General features: G+C 39.1%; 4 protein-coding genes across 5 annotated transcripts in view; all 4 read right to left on the reverse strand.

Moving 5' to 3' along the window:
- Positions 1–14714, reverse strand: part of LOC114522460 (sodium channel protein 1 brain-like) — a 58241-nt gene extending 43527 nt beyond the window's left edge. For both annotated transcript variants that reach the window (XM_028543143.1, XM_028543144.1), the window contains exons 1-18: positions 14241–14714; positions 12653–12780; positions 12193–12273; positions 11761–11889; positions 11448–11539; positions 10915–11106; positions 10556–10613; positions 9859–10003; positions 9155–9292; positions 7156–8511; positions 6304–6498; positions 5521–5865; positions 4585–5157; positions 4049–4222; positions 3478–3597; positions 2805–3068; positions 2245–2298; positions 1634–1882 (exon numbers count right to left, since the gene is read on the reverse strand). In XM_028543143.1, coding sequence (XP_028398944.1) covers positions 1634–1882; positions 2245–2298; positions 2805–3068; positions 3478–3597; positions 4049–4222; positions 4585–5157; positions 5521–5865; positions 6304–6498; positions 7156–8511; positions 9155–9292; positions 9859–10003; positions 10556–10613; positions 10915–11106; positions 11448–11539; positions 11761–11889; positions 12193–12273; positions 12653–12780; positions 14241–14393 — 4446 coding nt within the window. In that variant the 5' untranslated portion in view covers positions 14394–14714. The remainder of the gene's footprint in view (positions 1–1633; positions 1883–2244; positions 2299–2804; positions 3069–3477; positions 3598–4048; positions 4223–4584; positions 5158–5520; positions 5866–6303; positions 6499–7155; positions 8512–9154; positions 9293–9858; positions 10004–10555; positions 10614–10914; positions 11107–11447; positions 11540–11760; positions 11890–12192; positions 12274–12652; positions 12781–14240) is intronic.
- Positions 14715–15846: 1132 nt separating this feature from the next.
- LOC114522702 lies at positions 15847–17716 on the reverse strand. The gene is made up of 2 exons (XM_028543444.1): positions 16592–17716; positions 15847–16490 (listed from the first exon to the last, which is right to left on the reverse strand). The coding sequence occupies exons 1-2, from the start codon at positions 17683–17685 to the stop codon at positions 16487–16489; spliced, it is 1098 nt and encodes a 365-aa protein (XP_028399245.1). The 5' UTR covers positions 17686–17716; the 3' UTR covers positions 15847–16486.
- Positions 17717–17799: 83 nt separating this feature from the next.
- LOC114522701 (nucleotide-binding oligomerization domain-containing protein 1-like) lies at positions 17800–19474 on the reverse strand (the record flags this gene model as incomplete). The annotated part of the gene is made up of 1 exon (XM_028543443.1): positions 17800–19474. A coding segment is annotated over exon 1 (1632 nt), but the record flags the coding sequence as incomplete, so codon positions are not given.
- A 1888-nt stretch (positions 19475–21362) lies between these two features.
- LOC114522618 lies at positions 21363–22720 on the reverse strand. Its single transcript, XM_028543352.1, has 2 exons — positions 21490–22720; positions 21363–21382 (listed from the first exon to the last, which is right to left on the reverse strand). The coding sequence occupies exons 1-2, from the start codon at positions 22073–22075 to the stop codon at positions 21363–21365; spliced, it is 606 nt and encodes a 201-aa protein (XP_028399153.1). The 5' UTR covers positions 22076–22720.
- Positions 22721–22748: the final 28 nt, after the last annotated feature.

Here is a 22748-nt window from a genome sequence, read left to right on the forward strand (position 1 = left end):
CGAGGAAAACATCGAGATATGAATATCGTGGAAATCGACGTACTTTTTTTGTTTGTCTTGTAACCGTTCTCTGCTACGGTGTTGGAAACATTCTTATGGCGGTGTTTCTTATCTTGAAGATTGGTAATGGAAATCTGCTGATCAAATATAATTGGCTACAATATTTTGCCCAAGTTTTGAGCATTGCTGGCTCGAATTCAGCGAATCCTTTCATATATGGAATATTGGACAAGCAGTTGGTGACGTTTTGGAAACGGTCAGCCAATATGAAACGAAACCATCGTAAAAATGAAAAGCCTCTGCACCGGATAGCTAGTTCGGGAAACGAGACGACACGAGGCTACTCTATGAACAGCGGACTATTATCCTCAGTCAAATACGAGACACAAACCTTTTTTGAAAGCGTAGTATAACCTGCCGCAATGCTTCATGAGTCTAGCGATTCAATTTGTAGCTACATGGCAAGAAAGAAGTTACTTAACTTTCAACTACTTACTAGTACATTTTTTAATGACATAATGGCTAAAAATGATTAAAAAACCGTCATTGCCGGCCAAATGGCGAATTGTTTATTCAAAATATGAAGGCACTGATGTTAGTCTAGTAGGCCGGCCATCTTGGCAAAGCATTGCCGGTACACATTCGCATATAATTGGATGGTTTTTTTGCAGCGAAACATTCACCGCTTGCTTTGCCGCCAAGTATATAGATATAAAATATAAATGGTTGAACTCATTATTTGCTAAATATTTGACAAAGCTCTTGATATTTCAATAAACGAGACTTTAAAAATCAACATATACTAAATGGAAAGGCCATTTTAATCATATTCTGGCGGAAAAAGCATTGGAGTTTCACAAAGTTTAACGTATTTGCTTAAACGCGCGTTTCATACATCTCTCAGCTACATTGTTGCCGATATAGAATGAACCTTTTTCTACTTCTGTGCGCTTTAAGAAACTGTTTAAAAGCAAAATTTAAATAAATTTAACTCAAGATAACAGTTTAATAGACTTATGCAATTATGCAGCAAGCTAGCTTTCTTGCTAAATATCGCAAGTGCTTTAAAGTGCGTTCCTGATATTTTAATAAACTGAACATCTTCTCAGCCGAACGTTTTTAATTATCTTCTGGTGAAATAACCCCATTGTCGAGCCCTGTGTGGGCAATCGTATTTGTAGTCAATGCTTTTACCACTCTTGAATGAGCCCATGAATATATGATAATAATAAAAATCATTATTCATTGACCCTGCAGCGCTTAAAGGAACTGAAGTTAAACGCCGAATCGGCGTCTTGTTTATTTAAGCGATTGCCGTTTTACGACCCATTTGAATCCGCAAAAAAATTTCGTATTCTATACGCTTGTTTCCTTTTAAATACCGTATCAGTTTAAAGTCATTTGCCAGCGAAAATTGCAAGAAGAACTGACCAAAACGTCAGTCGGAAGAGCTTGATATATTTGGTGCGGAGCGCGGTGGTAAACACCAAGCAGTTTATTCAGCCGCCTTTGATATCAAGTGGTGCATTACTATATTTCATTTCAGACACCGCGTTTCTCATCAATTAGCTCGACTAATGAAAACCACGGCATCTAAACATAACTTTATAAAAAAAATCATATATTTAAGTACCTTTGGTCTTTTCGTGACTTTTCGGGGCTTCTTCCGAGCAGCTTTCTTCAACGTGTCGTACCACGCTCTCTGCGTCTCCGTGAGAAACAAACCAACAGCTCCACTTTCGTATTCCTTCTTGAGGCGATTAAAATTATCGATGATCACGCCAACGAAGAGATTGAGCACGAAAAACGATCCGAACAAAACGAAAACGACAAAGTAGAGGTGGGCGATGTGATTCTTGTCTCTTTCCGGCTGCTGATCAACCTGGAAGAATTTATGAGCATATTATTCTGCATGAACACCGTAAAAACAAAAGACCAAGCTATAGAAAATTGTTGACCCTAAAATTGTTTGCCAAAATCCAAGTGTTTGAATTGAAATACGCACATGCAAGTTTGTCAAGGGAAAGATATTCGATTGAATTTGTTTCACGATATTATGGTCCTTAAGATAGCGGGAATGCTTGTTTTTGCAGTTTCATTTCGCGAACATTTCGTAGAAAGCATGTCTGTCATGTGATAAGCGTGCGAAGCTTATCAATTTATAAATTTTCTAGATCTTTTGTCTGATCAGGGATTAGGGGTTAGGGCAATCAACTAAGTCGTGATATAGAAAGAGGCCTATACCTCTGTCACGTCGGCTGCGTCAGCCATTACTTCGATCCAACCCTCGAATGTTGCCTAAAAAACAACGTAAAGCGACTTGTCAATTTCGCAAGTAAACTCAATCGGACGCGAAGAAGCGGTGAAGATGCAACAATCTAATGACATCTAGTCGGGTGAACGCCAAAAAAAAAATTTCTCATTTTTGCTGGTAGTTAATTTGCACTTTATACATCGGCCTATCTAAAGGCTCTGGATTACACGGTGCCATTTTTCATGCAACTTGTAATACGATTCTACTTTTGAGAGATGCAAATTTAACAACTAAGAAACGTTTGTGGTAATCACACTCAATGAAAGTTCTTTAAACTGACATTTAAAAGACTCTTTGCCAATTTTCATCTCTTAAAAGTGGAATTGCATTGCAGGTTGCCAGAAAGCAGGGCCCTGATTACGCTTCGTAACATGTACACACAAACTGTCTGCTAAGTAGCTATTTATGGAGGAGGTCAGGTTGACTGGCCACTTAATTTTCCATTTAATGCAACGTTTCAGCACCACTGACAAGCAACACAAAAACGTACCACTTGGAAAAGTGCCAGAAAGCCCGCGATCGAATTGTCAAAATTAATATCGGAATTCTTCCAAGTGTAGTTCATTGCGAGGCAACTGTTTTTGTCTGGTACTGTCGTATGCGGCAAGATATCCCCATCCTCGTCGAGACATTTGTAAAACTTTCCCCCGAAGAACTGAACGCCCATCACGCTAAATATAAGCCAGAATATTGAACACACCAAGGAGACATTGCCAATTTCAGGAATAGCGGATAAAAGTGAGTTCACCACAACCTATATAATATAGATGCGTTAGGTATGGAAATAAAGAAATACTGGGCCAGGGAGCGGTCGAACGAAGGCTGGATAGTGATTTTTTCAAGCAGCGCAAGAATGCTTGAAAAGTAATGTAATCTCAGGCAAATATTGACCGGACCATAAATAAATAAAAACAACATTACTTCAAGAATATAGCGCCGAATAAAATAGCAAAATCTTTCAGCAAAATATATTGGTACTAAATTTTCAGAGTTATGTATTTCTGCACGGCTCAGTATTGATATGGAAACTTAAAAAGGTGTCAAAGTTCTTCCACAAATTAATTGAAAATGATTCGTTAGTCTTTTTGCGCAACCTTTGCATACCGCCACAACGCAAGGCTGCTTTCCTGTGGAAAATTTTTGGAAGACACAATTCACTTTACCTTCATGCCTTTCCAACGAGGGATTGCCCTTAATGGTCGCAAGGCTCGCAAAGTTCGTAAAGAACGGAACGCGGTCAGGTTCCCATCACCAGCGCTGCCAACAAGACTCACGATAGACACCTACAAAAAAGAAGAAACACCGACGTCAGGGAAATCAAAAGCTTTTTGCTTTAACCAATCATATCTTCGGTTGCTGGTAATTCCTTTTGTCTCGGGTATTCTTTGACTAAATCAAATTTTCTGGGGCCAGTTGTTCAAAGCTAAATTAGCGCTAACCCTGGGTTAAATATTAATCCAGTGTTTTAGTTTATGTGCTTCTGAACCACTGTTCGTTATGAAAAAAACATTCAACTTTGTAAACAGGTGATAAAAAAATTAATGTAAAGATTTTATTCAACTTTGAAGAACCGCCCCCTGATCAACAAGTCTGAATTGGATAAACCATAACCAATTATTTCTCGTTTGCTCGGTGTTTTACAATTTATTGTTTCGATCTTTGTTGAATTATGGTTGAACACGAGTACGCATCTATTGATAGATCGCTTTGCGAATAATTACTACATTGACCTACCACGACAATAAAAAAATCAAGACAATTCCAAGCATCACGGAAGTAGTGAACGAAACCAAAGGCAAACAACTTCAGCAGGAATTCCAAGACGAAAATAACGGCCACAACAAGGTTGAACATCTTTAGGAAGGCTTTCAGATCTGGTTTGGAGTCCAAGTGGATATCTTCAAGCGCCTAATTAACCATCACAAAACGAAATAAACAAGAACCATCACAAACATTCTATTGTTACATAAACACAGTTGTAAAGGTAGATTTTTCCCTCCCATTCTGACTCCATAACGGCAATATTATATCTTCCTTTTTCCTTAGACAGATGGGCTACCATCATGGTAAATAACCACCAAAAAAAAACCCATAGCACAATACAACTGAGACCAGCATGGAACTGCTTCGCACAGTTTTGAATTTTCCAAATGCTTATCAACTTTTTAGCCCAAAGTTTTTGGTCATCACAAAAAAGAGCAAGGGTCTTAGGGACCCATCCTTAAATAACAATTCTATGATTCTGGCAGTTTCATGAGCCTAATACTCACCAATGACATGCTGCTGATTAATATGACAAACAGAATAAAGGCATCAAAATATTTGTGTTTGACAACGCTGAGAACTTTTCCTCGGGATAATACGAACGCCTTAAACGCCAATGAACGACGTGCCTTCTCTTCACCAAAACACATGCAACAAAACTTCGGAAAACAATCTGGAACAAACGGCTTCGGGGAATGCTCTGATGACGTCATCCATGTGTCACGTGACTGCGTCCGCGAACATGTTTCATCGACGACTTCCGATCTCGACGAGACAGAGAACTTTTTAGGGATGTGGTGATTATCATCGATCTCTACTCCACTTCTCGCGATTTCACATTCACATTCTCGGACGGCATCGGAACGCAAACCACCTTCGTTTTCCGTATGTCGCTCGCTTTTCGTTTCGTGCTCGGCAGACACGCGCGGCGCACGAAACGCGCGCATCACGTTCAGATACTTCTTCATAAGGGTACGAAATCGTTCTCGAATATTCGCTGATCCTCTCGTGCGCTTCCCACTGTTCAATGATTCCGTTGAAAAGGAGTTTAGCAAAAGGGCAAGAAAAAGATTTAAAATCTGAAAGAAAAATGCAATGTAATGTAAAGCTAAGTATGAAATAAAGGGCATGAATGATGTGTTGAATAACTTTTCATTGAATGTAAAAAAATGCATGGGATATCACAAATGGCTTGAGGGAACTTAAGGCCCGTTAAGACTTTTTGCTACAATTTCATGTGCGATTTTCATATTTTGGTAGATGAGAACAAGCGAATTAGTTACGGATGTTTCAATAGGAGCTCGCACACATCAGAGCATTTGTCACTTATTACTCGTTCACATCTATCAAAAGAAGATGATCGCATATATAAAATCGCAGCAAAAATTGCTAGTGTAAGGCCCGTCTTTAGGTTTAACTACCCCCCTTCCCCCTGTACTTACCAAAAAGTTTCCAATTATCAAGACGGCGAAGTAAAATACTACCGAAGTCGGCGTGGTCACGTGCATGGTCATAACCAACGGCTCGATCCATTCCCCGCAGAGGACGCGGAAAATGATCATAAACGAATGCAGGAAATCTCCAAAATTCCATCTCGGCACTTTCCTGTCTTCGAAATGTTCCGGGGTGAAGCTTCCAGAGAACAGCTGCATGCCGATGACAGCGAATGTGTACGTCACGATTGCGAGCAGCAAGGTGAGGTTACCAAGCTGTCCAATGCTTGCGCCGATTGTGGACAGAAGAGCTCGCATCGTTACCCAGGATTGTGCCAGCTTTAGTATACGCACCTGGTAGGAAATAATATTTCACGCATTTTAGTGATTCTACGAATTGCTGATACGCGGTTATGCGGGTATAAACGAATCTAATCACACCAATTCATTGCCAAATCTACCAACTTCTTAAAAATTTATCTTGCGTTTGCACTATACACTGGGACTACGCGGTATTTCAAATATACATCTGTCATCGTCTCACTGATTTCCCAAATTCCTACTTCGCGTTGTTTGGCGCAGAACTTTTACAAAGTATGAGTAGAAAACCTTAGGGTAGAAAGCAATTCTAGCAAGGAAAAAACGATCACAAGTTGTCGGCAGAGGATTGAAGTATTGAAGACGACGATGATTTGCTGATGTCGATTTTGGCTTCAAATTAACCCTTCCGTTTCAGGATGAGTATAATTATCACGGGTAGAACTTAAAACACATTTCACAAAAGTTACCTACCAATCGAAAAGTCCTGAGTACACTGAAGCCCAGGCCATGGGTGATATCAGGCACACACCACACTATCAACAGCTCCACCACGCTTATCACAATGATCAAACCGTCCAGTATGTTCCAACGACTTTGAATGTAGCCTTGTAATGAGAGCGCTGTAACTTTGAGAAACATTTCCAGAATGAACACAAAAGTACACGTCTGTAAAGAAAAAAGAAAAGAGTACAACTGAATAATGTTTAAGGAAGGTTTTAAGAGTTTTATCAAGTTGGTTTTAATGTATGGAAATTTTTCTCGAAACAGAGCAGTAAGGATGGTGATTTCGCAGTGGAAAGAATTAGTTTTGGTCGAGAACTAACAAGACAGAAGAACACTTCCACTTGGATGTAGGCAGGATACCTTCGATAGTCGAATTGAACAGTATTTTTAATGGCTAATGTTAGCGAGACATTTGCGAAATATTTATAACGCCAATGAAAATGGTTGCAAACGTGGTCGACATTACTGTAATTTAGTGAGGATGATTTTCAAAAACATTTCGAAAATTATTAGAACTGGGTAATTGCACGAATTAAAAATAGCCCAAAATGAGCATGTAGTCAATTTAATTTGCGAAAAATCATTGTTTCAAAAGGACATGAACAAAATTGAAGAATTCAGTCTGGTTAACTAAAAAGCTGGTTTTCTCTGGGGCTTGCATTTGAATCAAATGAACCATGCAAAGGGAGATGAAACAAGCTTAACTCTTTGACTACATTTTGCATAGTTAAATCCTAGTTAACTCAGAAATACACGACTCTGATTGGCCAATTTTGTCCTTAACTAATTCTAATCCTAATACAATTTCTGTATACTTACGAGATTAATGTTATCCAATGCTTTCTCAAATTTGCGATTCATCCCATGATGTTCTACGGCCAAGGCGATAGTGTTTAGAAATATGACACTGGTGATAAACCAATCAAACATCGGATGAACGATGAAACTCGCGCATTTCCGACGAATAGCATTAAATAAACGGTGGTCTTGTCCAGTCTCCCGTGGGATCACCACGCACAATGAAGAGGTTTGAACGATCATCAAACCGGTCTCCTGCGCTATCATCAGGCCTCTATCGATCGACTTAAGACGCGGCGATCCCTCCCAAGCCAAGGTCGTTGCACAAGACGTGCGTTTTGAGACACTCTTCGGAATATCGATCATCATGTCTGATCTTTCTCGAGGAATCCCGTTGGTATCCTCGTGATCAGATTGCTTGTTTAATACATATTCTGAGTTCTTTTCAAACTGTGAATTGCTGTTGGTACCATTTAGACCGGAATGTTTATCCCCAATGCGATCTAACTCAAAGTGCTCAGAATGGTCCACAGATTGGCGGGTACGGCTCTCCCCGGTGACTTTCGACTGAAGAGGCGATTCAATAGATCTGGAATATACCTCATTTCTGTCGTTTTCATTTGATTTTGAAGCAGTCTCACTTAATTTGGTCTTTTCAGTTAAATACGTGATGGGATTTTCCGTTACTGTGCTCATGTTTTCATTGCGCTGTGATGACTTTTCCTTTAAGTTATTCGTTGCATTGTTTTCGCTTCTGTTTGGAGAGTTTAAATTACCTTTGGCCGTTATTTTCGTATAAGGACTTTTAACACATTTCTTCGCATGGATTTGCACCCCTGTATCATTGGCGTTACGTTTTTTCCCTTTTTGTCTCGTATCAAGGCTTCTTGGCTCGTCAAAATGAGGTTTCTCAAGAATTCTTTCAATGTTTTGCTTCTCAACGCTGATGGAAATTTCTTCCATCTTTTCCTTTCCATTTGGGTCACTTCCATCGATTTTTTTATCATAACAAATCCCTTCGTTTTCCCTGAAGTCCTTATCCTTGTCTAAATTATGCTTTGAACCGTTTCTAATTTCCTCCATCACGCTAGGCTCGTAGTTATAGAACGACGCCACGCTCTCGTTATCAAAAGCATAAGGTGTCACTTTGTCTAAGGTTAGGGGACTTAGCTCCGCTATGTTTCCGTCATCCGGTGATGAGGGGTGATACGGCCCAGGGGAAGCGGCCGAGACACCAACATAAGGTGAGGTTTTGGTTGAGCGACGACGAATGGAAGACAAGTTTAAAGGTTTCGTTGGGAACAACTTTTGAGCTTTAAAAGATTCGTGGAGTGAGTAAGAAGATGATGTCGTTTTCAATTTGTGAAAGTCAGCTTCCTAAAGGAGATTAAGGATTCTGTTAGTAAGCTTGCGGTAATCAGCTTCCAAAGGAAGATTAAGGATTGAGATAGTACGCCTGTGGTAATCGGCTTCCTAAGCAAGATTAAGGATTGAGATAGTAAGTCTGTGGTAATCGGCTTCCTAAAGGAGTTTAAGGCTTATAGAAGAAGCTTGTGGTGGTCAGCTTCCTAAAAAGAGACTAAGGTAGTAAGTGCATGGATTAAGGATTGCGATTGTGGTAGCCAGCTTCCTAAAGGAGATTAAGGATTGTGATAGTAAGCCTGTGGTAATCGGCCTCCTAAAGGAGTTTAAAGATTGTGGAAGAGGCTTGCGGTAATCAGCTTCCTATGGAAGATTAAGGACTGCGATAGTAAGCCTGCGGTAACCGGCTTCCTAAAGAAGATTAAGGCTTATGGAAGAAGCTTGTGGTAGCTAGCAAGTTTCCTAACGAAGATTAAGGATTGTGATAGTAAGCCTGTGGTAATCGGCTTCCTAAAGACGATTAAGGCATCCTTCAGTATAAAATCAGGACGCGAGTGAGGTGAGGGCAAGAGTGGCTTTGGTTAGTCGTATCTCTCGAAAAACAAATGGGCAGAACATTGAGACGATACGAACGCAAACAGAATGCAAAAATCTTCACCTTATTTTTCAAATTAGCCATTTCCTGCTGATATGATAATGCCACGACAGCCAGGATGAGATTGAGGATGTAGAATGAACCAAAGAATATAACCAAGAGAAAATAAAACACTGACCAGAAACCAGTTGATGCGATTATCTACAACGGAAAATGATTCTTAATGCATGAAAGAATTATTTGAGAGTTGGCAAACGAGAGTTCATGTCAAAAATAATGCTCCATTTGTTATGGGTTAATACCAAAAAAAAACAGAGAACACGTCATAATTCAGTATACCAAACAAAGCCATTAAGTAAATTTATTTAGCTTGTAGGTACACAACGTAAGTATTTAGCACAGCTTTGCACTGATGAAGGCCGGGTTAACGGACCGAAAGCTTTCCAGTATTAAATACTTACGTGGTGTACCTATAAGCTAATTTACTTATTAATTTCACCATGCAAACTTACAAGAATATTATAAACAAAGCCATTGTCGGGGAAAACGTCGAAAGGAAAGCTGGTAAATAACATTATTTATAATGGAAAAAGTCCGGATACTCTAGCTACAAAAGCATGCCTCAGAGGGTATGGCTATAGGGGAGCGAAAATAAGGGTCAAATCACCACAGCTACGGGATAAAACCTCGTTTGACATGAAGGGTCTATTAGACAGTGTTTATTCAAGCACTCAACTGAGAGTAGTTCGCCTAAATGTGCTACTTACGTATTCGTAGACATTTTCCCAGTAATCAGCGGTCACCAGCTGCACAGTGCATAACAGCGCCCAGGGAAACGTATCGAAGCTCGTGTAGCCATGGTTAGGATTGTCTCCAATATCAGAGAAACACGTGTAGTTTGCTGGACACGACCTGAGAAACAAGAATGAATGTATAGGGCCTGGTTTATACGCCGCATTTTATCCCGTCAAATGCAATTCAAAAAATAGCCATGCAAGGAGGCGTGACACTTCGTTTATCTTAAGGATCCCTTTATGATCTGTTTGAATTGCATTCGACTCTCTGTTCATCGTTAGATTAACTTCTGTGCGATACAAAAAAGGTAGTAAATAACTATGAATGCTGTATGCATACAAAGCTCATATTTCAACACCCGTAACTTAGTCACTTGATCACATCTACCAGAAGGAGAAAATCGCAACTAAAATGACCCATGTGGACAGGCCTTAAGCTTTCCAGTCACTATTAACAATTTTTGTTATGAGGCTTTGTTTGAACATGACTGAGTTAAACATTTTCTTCGCTTTATTTCTAAGCAATAGCTGTAATGGTAAAAATGTCAATCGATCGACTCCCACAGAGAGCTACCAGGTCGTAGATAATATTTTTATAATATTTTAATAAGTTTTTGGCGGGCTTCGAAGGTAACCAGTAGCGAGTGAGCACATCGCGTTTCTTACCAACCTTGCTGTTGAACCATTGCCACAGACCACTGGATCATCGTCGACGAACAACCAATTACCTGATAACATCGACAAGTGTTCACATGGTAAGGAATTTCATTGGATTAGTACGAACAAATATATACATATATAGCTAAGGCTGTTTGTATTTCAGTACAGACAGATTACTGGCATATACAGTGTTTCAAGAACTAACATATTGTAATTAAAGTCTACCTAGAACGAAAAAGTACTTTAACCGCTGTATTTTTAACGAAACATTTCATTGCAAATCAAAATATGGGCCGGTTTGACCATTTTGGCCGCTTGAGAGACAGCACACGCCAGGTTGAAGGAGAAACTATACTTCAGAAAACTTACTCTCATTAGCGACGAATGCATCGAAATCCGAAACATTGACTCCAGGATTCAAAACGCATTTGTTCCTCAGAACTCCCACAAACAATTGCATGCCAACCAGAGCGAATATGGAAATAAAAAACAAGGACAACCCAAGAACGTCCGTCAACATTCGCATTGATCTTAGGAAAGCATTCACCATTGTTCGCAACCCTTAAATGAAAAAAAGATTAAAATACTTCAAATTGAGTCTTCGTTCGCAACCATTAAATGAAAAAAGATTAAAATATTAAAATACAAATTGAGTCTTATTTCATTTAAAGTTTTTACTGAACGACGTAATGAATTCAGCTGAATACAATTGTCAAATAAACACAACCTGAGACCAGCGGCGTGGCCAGCCTGACGATTTTGTCCCGCTATGTACATTTCGAGTTATTATAATTATTCATGTCTTTAGAAATCTATTGTTTTCACAGTCAATATTAATACTAAAATATTAGCATAGCGGGACAAATCGACAGGCTGGCTACGCTACTGCCTGAGACACGAACCTTCAATGACAGATATCGTTCTTAGAGCCCTCAGCACACGAAATGTCCTTATGCCCGAGAGATTAGCTACACTGGGTGCCATAGTAAGATATCTAAATAAGCGATGAAACATAAAACGTTTTAAAAATGTTCAAAATATTCCTAGAAAAGTACAAAAGAGTTAAACAGGCTTTTCAAACAAGGTACTCATATTTTCACAAGGCCGTAACAATCATGCAGTGAGGGTGTCGCTAGTCGTAGAAGATTTCGTAAAAGGGCACAAGGGGATGGGGTCACTTTGGGGTGCGCCCCTATGTGCCAAGTTTAAGCTTACCCTAAAATAACAACGATAAAATCCAACCAGTTCCACGGATCACGAAGATAGGCAAATTTATGAAGACAAAATCCTTTTCCAATGATCTTCAAAATCATTTCCATCGTGTACAGCGCTGCGAACACGTACCTGCATTACGATATAAAACATTTTAAATGGTTTTATTTATCGGTGACGAGATTCACAGTCACACAAAAGAAATTGAACTAGCATCACCAGGGCATGTTAAGGCCCGTTTACACTTGCAATTTTGGCTGCGATTTCGTGTGCGATTTTCTTATTTTGATAGATGTGAACGAGTGAATTGGTTACTGATGTTCAAATACGAGTTTTTATATATCAGAGCATTTGTAACTAAGTACTCATTCACATCTATCAAAAGAGGAAAGTCGCAAGTGTAAAGGGGCCTTTACATTCCTCAAAACAACATACTCGACTTCCTCAGGTTGGTCTTTGAAAGCCAACAAAATGCAGTTGATAATGATCAACACCAAGATGAACAACTCGAAATATCTTTAGAATCGCAGTTAAAGAAATACGTACCATTCATTAGGAGCAAACCCATTTAAGCAGAGCTTTTTCAAGTATAAAAACGCCCCCCCCGGGGCAGGGACGAAAACCGTTTAGCCTCGAAGGCATCCCTCCGGAACATTTTCTCCCTTTTAGGTACTGGCAAATTTGCACCTGGATAATTTTTGTCAAAAAGTGCCAAATATTTGACAATATTTGATAACGTCGTTATTATATATTGATACGCATTGATGGAAATCAGTTTTTTTCATGTCACATGTTCACGCACATATTGTACATTTGGCCACAAACCGAAGAAAATGGACAGTTTACTGTTTAAATATATTAAAAGTTGTAAATGTGTAAGATATGCAAAGGATACTGATTCGTCGTGAGGAAAATGACGAACTGTCTTAGCGAACTTCGTGGGGAAAATAAGCAAAGACTTTTCTGTTTGTTGAATCGATAAACAATCTGTTTGCCAAATCTTCTTGCAATAACAACGAACGTCTAGAAATTAGATAACAATCGAAATTTGTAAATAACTGAATAGCCGTACGTGACTGCTAGTCTTTGAGGCAACAGTGGCATCGCATAAAAGCCAAGCCTCGTTCCCAGGCTCTTGGAAGTATTTCGTGGTACAGCACTGAGCGCGCGGGGGTGCTTGGGGTGGTTGGAAATTCGCAGCTGGAGACGCGAAGAAAAAAGCCTATGAGGAATATTCTTCGAAAATTTAATGGATTTATAGCGAAAAATATTGTCAAGAGTCGCGTTTCACCCCGATGGCAGAATGTGCAAATTTTCACGTGCAAATTCATCATCATCGAATTTCTATTTAGTTATTTGTTGCTAGGAATTTTAACAAGAAAAAAAATTATGGAATAATTAATATTGGATACACACTCGAAAAATGTGCAAATTATCGTTTGAGATTCATCTTTTTCTAATTGAAAACCTGCAAGCGATATTCTTTGTTGATGTTATAGTGTTACGTGTGTCTAGACATCTATCAATTGAATCTAATTTTCATTGAAGAAGAAATTAGCGTAAAATTCGTGAGGAAACCGCAAGAATTAAAGCAAACGAATAAACAAAGCGCGTGATGATAATTGAAAATGCAAAATTGTAGCAAAATTGTGCCAAAATTAATTGGCCTTTACGACGAAGAAGACTCAATGCCGGCCTGGCTGTCTCTTAGAGTTCATACATAAACTGTGATTTACGTATTTCACAAATCGTTGTAATTCGCATTGAAGTACGCGCCACGATTTATGAATCTCTAATTTTACTGCACCTTACTCTATCCACCGGATAGTGGTTTTTTCAATCGCTTCAAAATCGCTCGTTATTTGCCACAACTTTGATTAAATCTTAGTATTCTTAAATCGAGGATCCTCTTTAATAATTGTTGCTTCCAAGCTAAAATTTTATCGCTTTTCGAACATTTTTAGAACGGTTGAAAAATCACTATCCGGTGGATACCGCTATCCGGCTTTGATACAACCGACCCCTGGTGTATAAGTTCCCCGGTTTAAAATATATGTAACACATCTCTTCTTTTTTCCTCAATGGAAGAGAATTAATTGCACCTAACATCGCAGAATAAACTGCAATTAGCCATATATATAACAGACCGATACTTTCCATACACAAAAAGCTATTAGCGTAGATAGCATTTTTGATTTAAAACGCGGCTACACTGTCTCACCCAATGTTCAAGTGAAAAATGAAAGAAAATTAAAACACGCTGTTGCGCATTCAAGAAAGAATCCTTTCCTATCACCCACAAACGAGGATCGTGGGACGAAACTACACACGCATAAAAATATATTTCGTGAAATTGGATGCTTTTATCGCCTTCGAAACGCTGAAGCTCTTGTTGAACGAATCCTTCATTCTTTTCCACTCTACAAAGCTGAGATTTTAAAATTCCTCGTCGCTTTGCAACAGTGCATATTAATGTTGCCTACCTCATCTCCGGGCAAATCGTGATCTACCAAAGGTACTCCAAGTATTCCGGTTGGCAATTTCGTCACGGATCGAGAATTATGCTCTTGTGAAGTCTCATTTTCCCCTTCGAATATCGTTGTGGAACGCGACTTCCTTTTATCGGGAATGCTCATTAGTGCGGTCTTCTCATTAAAATTACGTCGTTAAATGATATACATACGCAGACTCCAAAAAAGCACATTCTGAACGTTGAACCGTTGAACGAGTCCTTTCTAAACTAAAATACACTCTGACTTTCCGATACAATCCTCCAAAACTCAGGGGAACGACAGGAAACGTTCCATAGACATTAATCGAACAATCATATTCTGTTTATCTCCCATATCGCCTTTTAACAAGGCCTCGAAAATTACTTATGATTTGCATAAGAGCTTGAGTGTCGTGTATTTCTTGTCAGATTACCACCGAGCCAATTTCGCTACAAAATATACCTTTTTAAAATATGGACGTTTTGTCCTGGAGAGTAGAGAAGTTCGACGTATTCCTGGATATCCTTCAAGAGCAGATAGAACGAGGAAACGGAACGGTCATGTGTTACGTCATTAATTTAACAACGTGTCAAGTTGCGTTGTGTGAATTAAGATGACGTAATGCGCGTGAGTCGAATTGCCTCGCTTGTTGAAAATTTCGGCATTGACCAAAATGCTCTTTGCCGGGATAGAGATTTTTAAACGTTGTAAAAATGCCTTAAAGCGATAAAATGACACATTTTGAAGTAACAATCTTTGAAGGGAATTCTTAATTTAGGAATACTAAAGTTTAAACCAATTTATAACAAAAAGCGGCAAATTTTGAGCGATTAAAACGGCTCACAACAGCTAAGCAGCGGATAGCTTTCGTACCACTGTCCGCCGAAGAACTAAATGAGTCCCTACGTCAGCAGGATGAGACGTTTCAGTTGTGTGTTTTGCAGTAGAATTTTGTTAAATGATAAGCAGAATGCAATGTTTCGCAAGAGAATTAAAAAAGCCCTGAACATATTGATCAACAAAGCAGCCAACTTCATCAAATTGCCTGCTTAAAGGGCACAAAAATATTTAGGCAGTTATTATAGCTATCGCATTTTATGCTTATTCGAGTTCTCTTGCTGTATTGAAAGATATCTGCGGGACACCTAATCTCGGGATTCTAATATCTTTGCTTAGTAGTAGAGGAAAAAATAACGGAGAGTTTTTACATGTTTTTAATACAGTCTTATTTACACAAGTATACGTTATTACATTGCTTTATGATCTATGTATACGTACTACAGGTAATTTTCAAACGTCTGTTTTTACAGACTTGTTTTTGCTGTAGATCACGAAGAGATTGTATACCATCTGCGGTAAATTTATTTGAATTAATGTGTAATTTATTTAACCTACACTTATAATCTTGAAGTGTCTTACTTAAACTTGGTATGCATTGATCTGTTAACCCACAATTGTCAAGACTTAACTCAGTAAGCTTACAATGCTCTTTTGTGAGAGCTTTTTCGAACAACGCTGAAACCTCTTTATCACTAAAAGAATTGTTTGACAGCGATAGGACAGTTAGCTGGCAACGTTCGTCTTGTAATGCCCCAGACAACGTGGATATACATCCATTAGTCAAATTACAAGACTCAAGATTCAAGGTAGAAAGATTACAATACTTGTTTGTCAGACCAAATTAAAACAAACCATTCACATCTTTGTCACCAACGGCATTATGTGAGAGTGATAGAAAAGTAAGTCGGCAACGTTCTTCTTGGATTGCCTGACAAGTCTCGAAGAGTGAATATGAAGCTGAACAAGACTCAAGATATAATGTAGTGAGCTTACAATGCTTATTTGTCAGAGCATTAAACAACATAGGAGAAATTACAAAATTATTATTAGACAGAGAGAGGAAAGTGAGTTGGCAATGTTCATTCTGCAGTGCGTTACACAAATCGATTGAGGATTGACGTCTTAAATAACAGGAGTCTAGATACAAGGTAGTAAGCTTACAATTCCCTCTCTTGAAAGCGTTTTTAAACAACGTACTACCGCCATTATCGTCTAGGAAATTTCGCGACAACGATAAAACCGTCAGCTTACAATGTTCACTTTGGAGTGTATCGCACAAACTGCCAATGCATCTCTCGGTTAGATCACAAGAATCAAGATACAACGTAGTCAGCTTGCAATTCTCTTTACTTAAAGCATCTTCAAACAACCTTTCAGCGCCGATATCATCGATTCTGTTATCTGAAAGCGATAGGACAGTCAGATGACAATGTTCACTTTGCAATGCCTCGCACAACCTGGGAATGCATTGATGTGTTAAAGAACATCTAGGGAGTTCTAACCTGGTAAGACGATGAAAGTTATGAAAACTTCTAATCAACGTATCCCACAGCACCAGTACATCATTTTCTAATGCATTCATTTCAAAGCGCAACTCAGTAAGTTTGCCGCAATTTCCATTGCAAAAAACGTCAAGTAGTTTTACGCTATCAGATGTTCTTGTGATACCAAAATGCAACTTCTTAAGGTAACTTGCACGATCGCGTTTGAAAAATGCACATGTGTTAGATAAACTTGTGTCGTCTTTTAGACGACATTTGAGCTTTAAGGAGACCAGATGGGCACAACTATGAGCTAATTTACAGTCCAATTTCGTTAACGATTCACACACTTGTTCCGTCAAGCAGCCACCCCTCTTTGACTGTTGTTGTAGCAACGTTAGCTCTTTTAAGCATCTTTTCTGCAGCAATTTTATGACTTCTTGAAGACCATCTTCGCCCATTGGATCCAAATCCAAAATCGTCAAATTCTTCATAAATCTACAAACAAACGTTACTGCCTCCCAATCGCTTGAAGAAAAGCTATCAGCGCCATAAATTTTTTCAACATCATTCAATATCGACGTGTTGCAAATGTCTTGAATAATTCCTTCATCATCCACTTCTCTTAAGCATTTCATTACCATGACTTGATTGCTATTTAGCTCAATTTCATTATTAACAACTTCCATGTATTCTGCATACGCGTGAATGCAATCCTTAAATGCTGCAACAAGCATCTTCGTATTCCGGGCCAACAGTCCTGCAATGAACTGGAGAACTAAATGCCACCTGTCGCTGCTAACGTGACCGGAAATGAAGTCTTTTATTTCGACAGAGGAATATGTTTCGGCGACGTGTTTTGCGGCAAGAAATTCCTGAAAGGTGAAATGAAGAAAGGAGTACTGTGCTTGTAAACCATGGTGGGATTTTTTGTTTAATAAACCGGATGCTAAAATTTGCCTATCAACCGTTTCTTCATGGAAATTTGATTTCCTATAATTCATAAGATCGAATGCTAATTGCTCAAGATTTTTAGGTTTCATCGCCTGGTCTTCCTTTTGCGGGATGCGTCCACCTACATTTTTCGAATGAAACTCTTGATTTTTAGGTTTCATCGCCTGGTCTTCCTTTTGCGAGATGCGTCCACTTACATTTTTCGAATGAAACTTTTTCAAATGGTTTACAGCTTCACAGTAAAAAGTAGTCAGCGTTGTTGAACCTGAATTGTTAAGGCTACGATTCTCAGTCTCTTGAAACAGAGTGATGCACACAATGTAACAGTTTACAGGAATACGACAAAGGTTTAAAACATGCGAAGAGGAATTTATGTAGTTCCATACGAGTGACTTAAAGTCGTTTCGCCCTTCTTTTTCACAGAGTGTGTTGACATAGTTTTTAATCTGTTCCGAAGTCATACCGATAATTTCGACTTTCCGATCAAAATTTATGTCCTTAAAAAAAGTAGGTGCTGCAGACGACCTGCTGGTTACAAAAATCGTTGCTCCTTTGAAGATAGAACCCAAGACCAGTTTCAAGAAGAAAACCATTCCTGATATGGGCATATTGCGTTGGTATTTCGTTGTTTCAAAATTCGTAAAGCAACTATCGGCGTCCCCGCCATATTCGTCCAATCCATCAAAAACAAAAAGGGCTTTAGACGGCTGTTCCACAACTGCGTCATATATACTTTTAAAGTCTCTTGTTTCCTGAACTTCAGTTCCGAACTGGAGAAACTGTTTCTCGTTTAAATTTCCCAAATTTTCGTCATTGAAGTGCTTGAACTGGAAAAAAAAGGCAATCTTGTCACGATAATATTCATCGGTTCCATTAGCCCAGTCAGCGATAACTTGTTTTGCTAAGGATGTCTTTCCAAGTCCAGGACAGCCTATCGCCAGGATTTTTAGCGGCGTTTTCCCCGTTTTATCTTCCTCGTCCGAACGAAATAGTAGATCTGTAATTTTGTTCAAAGGTTTGGAACACGGAGGAACTCTTTGGATCAAAACGTCTGCGTACCATCGACCTAAACTGTCATTTTTAGTCAAAACATCATTCTTGTAGCTCGTGACGCATTCATCGCTTGTTAAAGGTGGCTTATATTCGCTGCGAAGAAAATAGTTGATAACAAACTCTGTGTCGCCGGTCACGGATCTAGAGATTCGTCTTGTTGAACAAAGCAAAACAGCTTCTGCAAGTAGAATTACAGCAAACGTAATGTTTATTGCGGTAACCAAAACACTCCAAATCCATTTTTCAAATGAAGTCGAGTTCTCACATTGTATAAAATGATACCGACTCTTAACCATTGGTGCATTTATTTCTTCGGGGGATAAAACGCAGTTAAAATTCGACTGAGAACCATTAGGGTAGAAATATGCATGTTGTAAGACAGTAAATACTATCCCAAGAATTGAACGCACAACGAGATGGACAAGATAAAAATAGAAAACGTAAGCAGTCTTGCGCTTATGATCTTCGTTCACATCTTCTTGATCAGTTTGTTTCTTAAAGTTCGACTCTATTTCGTCGACTCGTCTCTTTACAGTCAACAAATAAACGAAAGTAATGGCAGCAGTGAATCCGAAACTGAGCGATACAAATTGGTAGAGTGGCAGAGGAGAGTTGTAAACTTTGTCATATTTTAAGAAACAAGATCGCTCCACCTGTGTCTTGGACGTCTTCAAGGTTTCCACATCGTAAAAGCAATCGAATTTCTGGGTTTCGCTCTCCCTCAACGCTGCTGTAGCAGAGGCGATCGCCACTCCAGCAGCGATGTGTAGAAAGATACAAACGTAGGCGACATAGCTAAATTTTCTCGGAGCTAACCAAGCTGGAACTGCGTCCTGTATCCACGTAAAATTCATCTGCAATTGATGTTCGTGGCAAAGCAGTTATATTAAAACGAGCCACCTGTAAAACGTTGATGAGATCATAGGTGCTATATATCCAGAGATCTTGCCGGCATTTTGTTTTTTCTTACTGCAGTTAAAAAAAGGTTTGTTAAATTTTTGACTCGGAGTTAACACATCTGTTGCTATGTTTTTAATAATTACGTTCGTGACAGGGAAATCGACGATCAACTTACGAAATCACTGGGATCAACGTTCGTTTCGTATCTCGTCCAAGTTTATCTTTTTTCGACAGCTGTCTCACGGTAACTTGGTAAGAATGAACCACCTGTGTGTCTTTGATAAGACCCCATGGCATACTCGTTGCCATCGCATGCATGGAGTGGCACATAATTAACACTTATTTACTGCGAACGAAGGAAACGTTATGTTTTGTCGACCCGAGACCTGTCGATATTTCACGAGGCGAAGCCGAGTCCACAAAACATAATGTTTTCTGAGTTCTTAGTAAATAAGTTTTTTATTATATACCACTTGTCAAACAAAAACTAACTTACAAGGTAAAGAACAAAATAACTATTCATAAAAGACATAATTTCAAATGGATAAAAGTTGTTATTTCCCATGACACAACACGTTATCTTACTCTGCAGGGGGTCGCGCTGGCGACATCAAAATTTCGTCACTCTCGCGTGATTCGCTTTCGACCAATGAAACGCTACGAACACCAAACTTTGACAAGTGGTATATAATAATGCAACTTGTTCTCTTCGTTGAGCGAACTGCTGCATGGCAATCTTGTAAATCAGTACAGCGCGGATGCATTTTAGCATATGATTGTCTAGTCTAATGTAAATTGTGCGTATTATTTATCCGTGATCGGAATGTTTTATGAATTTGTTATAAAATTGAAGTTTCTCCGCACCTTCCGAAAACTTACGCGAGTTTAACGATTGAGACCATTAATTGAGACCAGGCGCTGTTCAAAAGCTGGTTAGCTTAACCCAGGGTTAACTAAAATTTTCACATCAATCTTTTTAATCGCTTGTTTATGAAGCTAAACATGTTTTTTCATAAATATTTTGTGCATCATTAGAAGTCTTATTTTGTAAAGTCTTGAAAAAAAAGCGGTGCAGAAGCATATAAAACAAAACAGCGGAGTAAGATTTAACCCAGGGTTAGCGCTAACCTAGCTTTGAACAACCGGCCCCTGAGTGACAAATCACCTAACCTACAAGACGTAAAACATAACGAGTAGTATGTGTCTGCCGTGTTATTGCTGTTTATATAGTTTACGAAATGCGGATAACAACGACAACATTTAAAAAAAGTTTCTCTCTTTTCCTAAATTTTCTTACATTCATATTTGTAAATAATCTTTTATACTCATGATATATACATATAATATAGTCCTTTGCTTTGCATTCTATTTATCGCGTAGCCATTTGTTCGTCGCTGCCTTGGGAGGAAATCATGTTTTTTGTGTTTGAGCAACCTTTTCAAAATAAAGCTTTATGTAATTTTGCATGTATGCATTTGTCAAACGCCTTCCCTCACAGGGATCCAGAGCACTCTGGTAAAGTTCGGTCAACGTTGCCGGGAGTGATGCACCTGGATCACGTACATGTGCCGACAACGTGCTACATACAATGTGACAGTTTACTGGAATACTACACGAGTTTGACAGATCCGAGGAAGATTTTATGTGGTTCAATATGATCTCCTCGAGATCGCCCCGATTTACTTCGTCACAGAATCTCTTGACAAAATCTTCAACTTTCTCCAAGGTGAAACCAACGATATCCACTTTTCGATCAAAATTTATTTCCGCATAGAAATGATCGGTGGTTGGACGCGTCGTGACCAAAACAGTTGCTCCTTTCAACATATCACCCAAGACCAGTTTAATGAATAAATCCACGATAGGCATGGGTTTATCAAGGTCGTCAACTATCTCTGAAGAGTCCTGAAAGTTACTGAAGGCGTCACCGCAAAATTCATCGTAAGCATCAAAAATAAGAATTACTTTGGATGGTTTTTCCACAACTTTTTTATAAATACTTTGAAACTTACGATTGCTCAGACGCGTTCCCAACTGGAGAAACTGCTTGAGGGTAAAATTTTCATTCTTTTTCCCCACAAACAAGGTGAAATTGATAAGAAAGACTATCTTATCCCGATAATAACCGTCGATTTCGTTTGCCCAATCTGCCATTACCTTTTCGGCCAAAGATGATTTTCCAATACCGGGCTGTCCTATCACCAAAATAGTCAGCGGGAATTCGCCCTTGGTGTCTTTGTTTGGCGAAAATAGATCTTTAACCGTCTCTAAACGAACCGCATTTGGAGGGAGCTTAGCATTGCCTTTGAGGACATCTTCTGTGCTCGTGCTCATCTGCTGAGAAAATCCAGGAGGTGATCGATCATTCTGGGCTACAACGTCGACGTACAGGTTACCCAAACCTGTCCTCTTCTCGCGGTTCAAGACTGATTTCTTGTATATTTCGATACCTTTCTCGCAAGATATATATGGCTTGCGCAAAAAGTAGTCGATCACAAATCCTTCATCAGAATCCCAAGCCACCGTACGATGAAATTGAAAGATTTTCCAACGTTGGCAAAGATAAAATACTTCCCCAAGCAGGACAAAAGAGAACATCAGGTTTACTATGGAAACCAATATGCCCCAAATCCATCTCTCGAATGAAGTCGGGTTCTCGCATTGAATAAGAAGTGAACTGATGTTAACGTGTTGCCCAGCCTTGATATCCTGCGCATAAAAGGGTGGTAAAATACATGTGTACTTCGACTTAAAACTAATGGCATTGGGAAAAAAATATGTGTGTTGCAAGATCGTTAGAATAATCCCAAAAATTGAAAGCAGAAAGAGGTGGTTGAAATAAAAGAAGAAAATGTAAACAGTCTCCCAGTGCTGTCGTACGTCTTCATCCAAATCTTCATCACCAGTTTGTTTCAGGTTTGTTTCTATTTCATTGACCCGTCTCTGAACAATCAGCGAGTAGACTAAACTCAAAATAACCGCGCAACCAAAACTCAACGAGACAAATTGGTAGAGTGGTAAAGGAGAGTTGTAAGCTGTGCGATATTTTGATAAACACGTCTGCACGACCTGCTTCTGGTAGGCTTCCGTAGTTTTATGGCCGAAAGAACAAGTAAATTTCCGGCCTTCGCGCACCCATAATTCCGTCGTAGCACCAAAAATCAACAACCCAGCATTAAAGTGTAAAATAATACAAACATAGGCGACGATGCCAAATCTTTTCGGAATTACATACTCCTTAACTTTAGCGATGTAATCTGCAAGCGGCATC

Source organism: Dendronephthya gigantea, unplaced genomic scaffold (genome assembly GCF_004324835.1).
Source record: "Dendronephthya gigantea isolate DGI-Jeju-01 unplaced genomic scaffold, DenGig_1.0 000023F, whole genome shotgun sequence".
NCBI lineage: Eukaryota > Metazoa > Cnidaria > Anthozoa > Malacalcyonacea > Nephtheidae > Dendronephthya > Dendronephthya gigantea.

Bases quoted from the DNA above. Each gene is read 5' to 3' on its own strand.
- LOC114522702 (XM_028543444.1), bottom strand. From the start codon at position 17,685: ATGAAACCTAAAAATCAAGAGTTTCATTCGAAAAATGTAGGTGGACGC.
- LOC114522618 (XM_028543352.1), bottom strand. From the start codon at position 22,075: ATGTTCTCTTTTGTCCTGCTTGGGGAAGTATTTTATCTTTGCCAACGT. The intron at 21,383-21,489 runs GTAAGTTTCAAA...AGTAACTTTCAG, and splicing joins GGGAACGCGTCTGAGCAATC to GACTCTTCAGAGATAGTTGA.